The 10,408-nt window shown below is 52.1% G+C and overlaps 1 protein-coding gene and 1 long non-coding RNA gene across 2 annotated transcripts; both read left to right on the forward strand.

Annotated features, from left to right (window-relative positions):
- The first annotated feature begins 2,022 nt into the window (after positions 1-2,022).
- On the forward strand, positions 2,023-8,040 carry LOC136194584 (uncharacterized). Its single transcript, XM_065983771.1, has one exon. It carries the CDS (start codon positions 2,046-2,048, stop codon positions 8,010-8,012), a length of 5,967 nt encoding a protein of 1,988 aa, XP_065839843.1. The 5' UTR covers positions 2,023-2,045; the 3' UTR covers positions 8,013-8,040.
- Positions 8,041-9,362: 1,322 nt separating this feature from the next.
- Positions 9,363-9,992, forward strand: LOC136194587 (uncharacterized). Its single transcript, XR_010671680.1, has 3 exons — positions 9,363-9,756; positions 9,810-9,864; positions 9,915-9,992. It is a non-coding gene; the product is annotated as an uncharacterized lncRNA (long non-coding RNA).
- Positions 9,993-10,408: the final 416 nt, after the last annotated feature.

Below are 10,408 nucleotides of genomic sequence, written 5' to 3' on the forward strand. Positions count from 1 at the left end.
GCTCATATCCAAGACAAGTTGCCCCGTCGTGAACACAAGCTCAAAACCCTATCTTATAAAATACATTATCGAAGACGCGAGAGCTGATATGACAGGGACTGGTTCGTGTTATGTAAGGTTTAGAACAAGGACAAAAGAATGACGTTTGTATGAATTCCGTTTTTTGCTACATCTAGACAAACGGCAACTGCGACTCGAAAATTTTGTTCCAAGAAGTGGTCGGGGACGGAGCGCAATGCGATGACGGCAGGACGCTTGATAAATCGGACAAGTGCAAAATATATCGTGATCTCAGAGACAGGGAGTCCGCCACGTGCTTTGGAACGCATTACATCTGCCGGTGGTGCGAGTACCAGGACGGCTACACGTGCACGCTGAAGGGCGGCATTTGCGTTATTGATTCGTTATGTCGTGGACAATTCGTAAAGAATCCGGATAACCAATGCCAGGTTAGCTGCTCCCACGCAATTACAAAGGCAGATTCTAAGCCGGGGCTCCTTTAACTGCCTTTCCCTTTCCCTGGTCTCCGACGAGAACTTTATCCCAACAACTAGGGAAAGGGATCTGGCGCAAGCGAGACAAAATAGAACTGACCTCTTCATTTTCGGTGCAGTGGTGCGACGTCTGTTCGCAGAAGGACGCGTGGACGAACATGAACGGGCAGCTGTGCGACGACGGCGAACTCTGCACAAAAGACGACCAGTGCCGCGATGGCACGTGCGTCGGGACGCCTTTTACCTGCGAAAGTTGCGAAGAGTGCTCCGGCGACGGCTGCAAAGTGAAGGACGGCTTCTGTGCGATCGACAACGTCTGCTACAATGACCAGGATCCAAATCCCAGCAACGAAGAGTGTCTGGTGAGATGAATTATTACCCGTTGCATGTCCTTAATTTGCCCATTTTATCTTTGTCATTCAGATATGCGACTCATCGACGTCCAAGTCCGTCTGGACTTCGCGAAATGCGAATTGCGACGACAACGACCCTTGCACGTACAACGACTTTTGCCAGACCGATGGCCTGTGCAAAGGCGTTCTCCTCTCCTGCAATCTTCCATGTGAATCGTGCGACGGGACGAATGCGTGTCAAGTCGACGGGTGCGTGATCGACGGCGCGTGCGGCTGTCTCGTCGACGGCGAGTGCTACGCAGACGGCGCCGAAAATCCGGCCAATCAGTGCCAATTCTGTCACACGGGAAACAGCCGAACGGCGTGGACCGACTACGCCGACGGAAAGGAGTGCAATGACAGCGATCCGTGCACGAGAGATGACAAGTGTCACTTTCAAATTCAATCGGCGATCTGCAGCGGAATCGACTTTTCGTCGGAATCCGCCTGCATGGAAGTGAGTCCGTGCGTCAAGGAGACGTACTGCGACGGCACCGAGTGTCGGCCCGTCTACTACGCGACCGATCGTCAGTGCTATGCAAATGCTGACAAATGCGACTATCCGGACCTGTTCTGTAGCGGCAATCACGCCGAGTGTCGCTACTGCGTCAACGAGGGCGCGTGCACGTCGGTGACGCCGGCGAACTCGCCCAAGCCCGTTCGCGGCGTCGACTTGCGCTACGCGGCGACGTTCGTCTACAAGACGGGAACGTCCGAGTATCTCGACGTCGTTTACGCGCCGAACGGGAACGGCTATCTGATGTTGACGAGTGCAAGCACAATTCAAATTCGATTTCAGAACTACACCGTGCCGTGCGACGACGTCACGTTTCACTGGCGTATTGTTCGCACAGTTGACGACGTCGTCGTCTATTCGCAGGTCGACGAAGCGAGCAGCGACGGAACGTTGGATGTCGAGGCGGTCGACAAATTGTCGCTCGACAACGGCGCGGTCTATCGAATTGTCGTCGATGCGAGAAACGTGCGAAACGTAAGTTCAATCGACGAGTCTGAGAATATTTTGGTCGACACGACGGCTCCCCTTATGGGAGACGTGTACGACGGAAGCGCCGTCGAAGGCGACCGCGACTATCAGACAAGTACGACGACGATTACGGCGCATTGGGACCCGGATGCCTTGCTCGACGACGAAAGCGGCATGGATACGAGTTCGTACGAGATTGCTGTCGGAACGACGGCCGGCGGCACTGACGTCAGCGACTACGTTTACGCCAACGTGTCAAGCGCGACCGTAGACGGTTTGAATCTTAACGACGGCGTGACGTATTATGTGACGTTGAAGGTGGCCAATTTGGCTGGGCTCGTTTCGACGGCTTCGTCGGACGGCGTCACTGTCGACGTCACGGAACCCGTTCCCGGAACTCTGGCGATCGTCGCCAGTACGATGGATCCAAGCCAAATCGACTACATTGCGAATCGGACGAATCGAATAGATGCTTATCTTAGCGACTGTCAAGATCCCGAGAGCGGTATATTGGAAACGGAGTATCGCGTTTGCGTTCGAAAGGTTACCGAGACGACGGACACGGCGTGCAACGACGATCGCGTCTACACCTGTTCCGATCCTCTCTCGTGCTTCATGGACATTGAACTTGACGTATACAAAGACAGCGAAATCCTCGATGAGGACGCTTTGATGTCCGGGTATTACTACACTGTTATTCTTCAAGTGACAAACGGTGCTGGAGCCGCTGTGACGCTTTCCTCCAATGCTGTTCTAGTCGACTATAGTGCGCCGACGGTCGGCACGGTGCTCGACGGCACGTCCGATCCTGAAGCGGACTTCCAGGCCGACAATACGTCTCTTCATGCCCGGTGGTCTGGCATAAAAGACGAGCAGAGTACACTCGATTATTGCCAGTTGGCCGTCTTCAAAAATTTTGGCCTACCCGGCGAGAAAATCGTCTCGCCGTTCGAAGACGTTCCGACTGAAGGCGAAACGACCGTGACGAACCTCGTTCTTTATACAGGAACACGTTACTATTCCGTCGTCAAGTGCTACAACAAAGCCGGACTATTCTCTCACTCGTCATCAGACGGGGTCTTCATTGACGCCTTTCCTCCGACGCCGACCGAAATCAAAGACATTCGCTACGAAGAGAACTTAGCCGACGTGAACGCCGACGCCGACTTTCAGACATCGTTGGACGGAATCAAAACAAAGTGGAAAGTCTTCTCGGCGGCCAGCGGTCTCGACGTTTGTAGTTGGTCGTTGAACGACGGTGACTGGACGCAGATACCACCCTACAACGCAACTCACGTTCTCACCATACAGCTGAACGAAGGCGACTTGTATGTCGCTGCCGTTCAATGTACGAGTTTCTCGGGACTTACGACGACGGTGAAATCGGACGGAATTACGCCCGACTCGACAGGGCCGATTGCCGGCGTTGTTGTTGACTTGTGTCCCGATTTCTGCGGCGTTGATGACGACATTTCGTACACATCGAGCGTCGACGTTCTGCGCTTTCGCTGGGACGGCTTTGGCGACGACGAAAGCGGCATCGCGTCGTACGCTTGGAATTACGACGAAACGTGCGCCGGCTTCTTTCTCCTAGCTGAATTTCGCGAAGTTCCCGAAGGCCAAACTGAGGTGATTGGCAACGTCACGCTCGTTCAGAACACCGTCTACTGTGTCGCCGTTCGCGCCACAAATGGAGCCGGGCTAAAAATCGATGCCCAAAGCGACGGCTTTCGAGTCGATCACACGCCGCCGGACGAAGTCGCCGCGATGGACGGCACGAGTCCGACAGCCGACATCGACTCGCAGACTGAGAGTACGTCGATTACGTTCACGTGGTCGTTGATTACAGACGCCGAATCGTACATACTCGAGCTCGAAGTCGGTCTCGGCACGGCGCCGAACGAAGACGACGTCGTTCCCTTGACGCCCTTAGGAAACGCGACGACGACTTACACGTTCGACAGCCTCGATCTCGTTGTCGGTCAGGTCTACTTTTCGAAAGTTTGCGCAACGAACGGCGCCCGTTTGACGACGTGCGTTCACACGGACGGCATCCTAATTGACGAACCGCCGCCCGTTGGAGACACCGGTGTCGAAATTGGCGTCGTGCCGCCGCCTATTCACTATCAGGCGAACGAAACGCATCTGTTCGCTTACTGGTACAAATATCCGGCTTCGACAATCGTCGGTCACTTCGCTATGGGAATCGGAACGTCGGATCAGGATCCGGACGTCATGGACTATGTCGATGTTGGAACGAATGTCTCGTACGACACCGACGTTTCTCTTCAGGCGGGCGCTACATACTACGCTCTCGTAAAATTGTTTGATCTTTCTGGTGGAGAAAAAGAGACTACGCCTTCTTATGGCGTGGTTGTTGACAATACACCGCCAATTGCGCCGGCGACCGTCCAACTTCGCATACTAAGCGAAATGATCATCGAGGCATCGTGGGACGATTTTGCGGAAGACGAATCGTTTGTTCGTTATTACAAATGGGCGGTTGGTACGAGTCCTTGCGGCGCCGAAGTCCATCCGTATACGAACGTGGGTCAACAAACAACGGCGAATCGACAAATTGAATTCGTTTCGGGTCTCACGTATTACGTTGCCGTCTCAGCGTTGAACGCCGCTGGACTGACGTCAAAGGCATGCTCCGACGGTGTTCTATACGACGATAGCCCGCCTGTTGCCGGAAACGTCCGAGACGGCTGGGAAACGGGTAAGGATATTGACTACGAGACGAAAGAGATGACGATCGCGGCGAATTGGGACTCGTTCGTGGACGGCGATAGCGGGGTGACGAGGTGCTTCGTCGGAATCGGAACCAGTCGCGTTCTCGCCGACAAATCGCCTTTCGTCGAAGTGTCGCCTAGCGTAACTCTGTACGAGTTCGTCGGCGTCGCTTTGGAGCCTGGAAAGACGTTTTACGCTCTCGTCAACTGCACAAACGGCGTCGGCATGGCGATACTTGGGTCTTCAGATGGTGTCGTAGTTGACGACACTCCGCCCGTCGCGGGCACTGTAACGACGCTCCGGTATCAGTCGTCTTCGAGCGAGCTGCAAGCGTGGTGGAAAAATTTTAGCGATGCGGAGAGTTTCGTGTACGTATGCGACTGGGCGATCGGAACCGAGGAGAATCCTGAACAAGTGCAGAAGTTTCAGAGTGTTTTCCTGAATGAAAAAGCCGTCGCAAATGGGCTTTCTCTAAGCACTGGTGTCTCGTATATCGTCACCGTTCAGTGTAGTAACGGTGCCGGTCTGTCCGCTAGTGCGTCGTCCGACGGTCTGATCGTCGACGTGTCTTCGCCCGACGGCGGTAACGTTTACGACGGCGCTGAAGGCGACATTGATTGGCACGATTCCACGATTGGCATTGATTCGCACTGGTCGGACTTCAGCGATCCCGAAAGTGGCATTGTCCAGTACAAGTGGTTTCTTGGAACGTACGCAGGTGGCTGCGAAGTCGCTTCGGTGTTGAACCTTCCGCCGGACTCGACTTCGTACAGCTGCGAGCAATGCGTTTTCCTCGCTGGAATGAGATACTATATAACGGTCGTCGCTGTGAACGGAGCGGGACTAAAAATGAGCAACGCTTCCGACGGTTTCGTCGTTGATCTAACGGAACCCAATTCGGGAATTTTGTCTGATGCCAAATGGGCGACGAACGATTGGCTGCAGTTCACGTGGACCGGCGGCGACGACTACGAAAGCGGACCGCCGCAGTGCGTTCTTGTAGCAATAGGCAGTGAAGGCGCGTTGACCCAGAATCCGCTGCAAAGCAACACCAACCAAGTAGTCTTCGTCGAGAGAACGAGTCTTCCCGAAGCCGACGTTCTGACGTTATCAATCAATTGCACAGATCAAGCCGGCATGTCGAGCGCGTCGCCGATCATAACCGTCGACGCTTCTCCTCCCATTCAAGGTGCCGTTTATCTGCTTTACTACGACGCCTTCTCCATAACAATCAGATGGGACCACTTTTATGATCCAGAATCGGCGCTTACGACGATGACGTTCCGCTTTAGCACCGCTTTTTTTAACGAAAGCGTCTCCACTTCGGCATCGGACACTCAGTATACCTATCGTGCTCCAAACGCAGTAGGAGTGATTGGAAACGTGTACGACGTTTCAGCGAGCGCTCGCAGTGCAGTCGGTCTCCAATCGCCGTCCGTCGTCGAAACTTTCAACTTCAGCCATCCCCAATCCTCACTTGACTTCAATTACTGCTGCGACATAGAACTCTCACTCCCCTCTAATACGACAATTCGTACCCGGTGGAATTGGCGATGCGGACTCAACGACGAATCTACTCGACTTGGATACCGTTACAGATACAGCATTGGAACCGTTCCTGATGGAAGCCAGATACTCGACTTTACGAACGTCGGTACGGCGAGAGAGGCGCTCTGCGATGACTGCGAGCTCATCCAAGCTGCTGACTACTACGTGACATTGCACGCATCTTCGGACGACTTTCAAACGTACAGTAGTCGACAGTCGAGTCCGTTTCTTATCGATCTGACGCCGCCCGTGTCTTCTGAGCCCGTGCAGGATGGGCTGCAAGGCGACAAAGACTACTACGAATACAACGAAACGTTTGCCGCTACGTGGGTCGGTGTCCACGATCCCGAGACTTCCATCAAGTACTGCAACGCATCAGTGCTGGAGAAGAGCGGAGAAACAGTTGTATGGAATATGGACGAGATTCCTCTTGCGACCGTTTCCGGCGTCCATTTGCCGTGGATTCACGCGCACACTTATCGCACTCGATTTCTCTGCGTATCGGGCGGCGGTCTGTGGGCCGCAAAAGAATCCGACGGCTTCACGGTCGACGCGACCCCTCCCACGGTAGGTCGCGTTGCTATGGCGATTTTGAACGGGTGGCGATCGTTTGCTAATGTCTCGGCAACGTGGTCGGGATTCAACGACGCCGAAAGCCGCATTGCTTTCTACAGTTGGTCTCTTGTCGAGACATCCAAACAGTACGTCGACGAATTCTTCGTATTCGTGGGAACTGAAACGTCTTTCACCGCAGTGGTGAATCTAACAAAGGGACATTGGTACGAAATTGTTGTTCGCGCGACGAACGGGGCCGGTTTACAATCGCACGGCAGTTCTTCCCCTACGGTGTACGACTTGACGGCGCCGGTCGGTTCCTACGTCAACGACGGCAATTTGAAAAACGACGTCGATTATCTGACGTCATCAAGAGGTTTCGAATCTTCGTGGGGCGAAATGATCGATCCCCAGACAAGAATCGTCGAATGCTTTTGGTATGTCGGTAGAGCGCCGAACAGCTCGAGCGTTCTATCGCCGCGTGCTGTCGCGGTCGGCGCGGGAAGCGGTCAATGCGACGACTGCGTGCTGAGCAGCGGTGTGCGATATTATTCCACGCTCTCGTGTTACAACGAAGCCGGACTTCAAGGCTTTCTTTCTTCCGACGGGGTTCTTGTCGATGTTTCGCCACCCGTCGCCGGCCGGGTTTACAGCGGCAACGCGCGATCTCTTCACATGCAGTATAGAAGTAATTTGCTCGCGACCAACTGCAGTTGGGAAAACTTTACTGACAAGGAGAGCGGAATTAGTATGTATACCGTGTGTTTGGGCAAGATGAAGGGCACGTGCGACGTGGCAGTAGCACAGGGACTCACCTCCAATATATCGCTGTGGACTTTCTCTGGGCTTGAATTGGTAGACAAAGAATATTACTTCTGCACTGTCACGGCGCAAAATCGAGCTGGCCTAAATGCAACTGCGTCGTCGGAAGGCGTCAAAATTGACCTAACAAAGCCCATTGCCGGTACGGTTATTGACAGCTCTGACGGCAAGTCAGCCTGCAGATCAGACAACGCTACTACCATTGCTTCCTGGTCTCATTTTTCTGACGTGGAGTCGGGCATTGTCGAGTATGAGTGGGGTGTTGGAACGGCAGCGGGATCTGATGACGTTCTTCCCTTTGATTCTGTTGGTCTGAGTGAATCAGCGACAAGCAATGCCACGATGCCAGTCGGAATGGTGTATGTTTCGGTGAGGGCGACGAACGGTGCGGGATTGACGGTCGTTGGGGTTTCTGAAGGAAAACTGGTTTATGAGTTTGGGCATGTTCCTCCGAGCTGTGTTTTGTTTGAGTCTTATTAGGACGAGATGTGTTGTCAATGTGCTCCCACTGACAAGAGTATTAATTTTCGGTCATCCACCATTGACGAATCTCTACATGACAGATTAGCAGAAAATTTGGTATTAAACGACACCTAAATTACCTCCAAATCCATTGACCACCTAAACGCCTCAACTAAAGAAACATATACTACACCTAATTGCCCAATTCCTAAAGGCTAGGTAAGCACAAGAGTGTGATAAAATGACACCTAAATTACCTCGAATCCATTGGCCTAGATATAATTAAGCCTATATTCTAATCAACCTAAATTACCTCAAAAAATCCATTGATATCGTCTAACCGGGGTGGCGGCTGCCAGCTGAGCACGTTGGGGGAGGGAGCTACAAACCTAACTACTTTTTCCGGACATCCACCCTACCCTACTGGCAGCCACCCTAAACCCTAATGCAACGCATTGCGGTATCGTGGTTGCAGCGTGAGCACGAATGTAGAAATTGATGGACACTACAGTACAGCTTTTTGTTGTCCCCACTATGCTCCCTGTCTCGTACATAAGGAGACCCCATTAGCAATTTTTCAATTAGAAGAGGAGAGCTTCATGCCGTCGTTCCATTGCTCCACGCTCACGAGCCCCCACCCGCCCCTTAATCGTTTAGATTCAGTCGAAAATCAAGTCTATGACTCGGGAGCCGAAGCAATGGCCCAACACATGCAATCCACAAGATATGCACGCGACAGAGGAGCACCCAACCCCCTACGTGCACGTCCTACACCCGCCGTGGAGGACCCAAAGGAATGCGGTGCAAACCTGTCTGTCTTCTCTTCATCTGGCGGGAGATCTTTGCTATCTCCTCCCCCGACTTTAACACGTGATATTCTTCCGGTCCACATCGAGTGTTGGCACTAATGAGAAACGCGATACGAGTGACGTTTGACAGATGACAAAAATCGTACACGCGTTTGCTTACGTATTTCGCAGCCGAAGCGACAACTACCGTTTCGATCTGCCTCGAGGAGCTTCGTCGCTTTTCTATAAAAAAAACGATGGCAGTGTAAGAAAGCGTCGTGGCACCAAAGGGGGGTGCACTTACAGGCGAGCGGAGGCGCGCGTTCGATCCTAATGAAAACGCACCATCGCGCGTAATGCTGCGCGATCTAGAATTTTTGATCGTAGAGTTCGTTTTGTTGGCGGAAGCAGAGCGGGAACTCTAGCTCACCGATGCGATGGCACGTGGCGTTGTCCTCGCGCCGATCGAGGCGCAATCCTTCGCGAAGGATTGCGGGTATCCTGTGAAAACAGGCGTGATCACATTCCTTGTAGAAAATGGCGCTCTCACCGCCGTCTTGGGAGTCCCCGCCTTCGTTTTTCGGCCCGCCGCGAGGCGCGGTGCGCTTTCTCGGCCGCCTCGGACGCAAAGACGAACGGACGCAAAGACGAACGTGACGTGGCCGCCTGCGGTTGGAGTGGCGAGTGTCAGTCCACTCACAACGAAGCTCGGGCCGACAATGATGAGCTGCTGGATGAGCTGATGACTGCGCTGTAACGTGCGTAGTCGTATCACGTGAGTCTTTCGTGTCTCTCGAGTATCCGATCGAATCACGCTCGAACGCTATCGCGTGAGAGCGAATCATCAAAGGAAAGAAAATTTTCGATTGTTTTTCTAAAGTAGAACACAGAACGATGCTATCTCGCGAAAAAAAGTCGTGCATTGCTCAGAAATGTCAACTTCGGACGAATCTGCAGAAGCGAATGACGACCCTGTATTTATTAATATAGGATTTTAGATCGTTAGAATTTTTCCAATATTTTTCAGACCGATATCTCAGCTTTGCAGAGTAGCGGTACTCTCACTCGTGCAGATTATCATAGTACGTACATATGAAGTACCTGTCCTATAATTTAATGTTGCATATGACAGTAAGAGTTGGTGTGTTCAGCAATAGCATATAATGTGACATTTACTTCAAAGCAGGCCAACTCCTTTCGCTTGCTGCAGTCTGGAAAATGGTAACGTCATCATACCAGCAAGGAAATCCATGGGCATTTATAACCCAAACTGTATTTTAGTAAAGAATATTTTACTGTATGGATTAGTTGAGGTTTTCTTCTCTGGAACGCCCTGTTCTATCACGACCTTACATTTCTATGTATAAATATTCAAGCCGCAATCAGTGAAGTAAGAAAAAACGAAAACGGAGCCTCCTTGTCATCCTCTCTTTACGTTCAACTATATGCCCCTAAAAGACATGTACTTAGATAATTAATATTTATATGTTCATTAAATAATGACCAACGTCGAGATCGTCTTGAAACTCCTTTTCTCCTTCAAGAAGAAAACAGACGGCGTTCAGTTAAAGCTTTGATCCCGCAATGACGTTAAATTAGAGCTGCTCGCCGGACGTCGCTTTTCAC

The sequence above is a fragment of the Oscarella lobularis genome, chromosome 13, assembly GCF_947507565.1.
Source record: "Oscarella lobularis chromosome 13, ooOscLobu1.1, whole genome shotgun sequence".
Taxonomy (NCBI): domain Eukaryota; kingdom Metazoa; phylum Porifera; class Homoscleromorpha; order Homosclerophorida; family Oscarellidae; genus Oscarella; species Oscarella lobularis.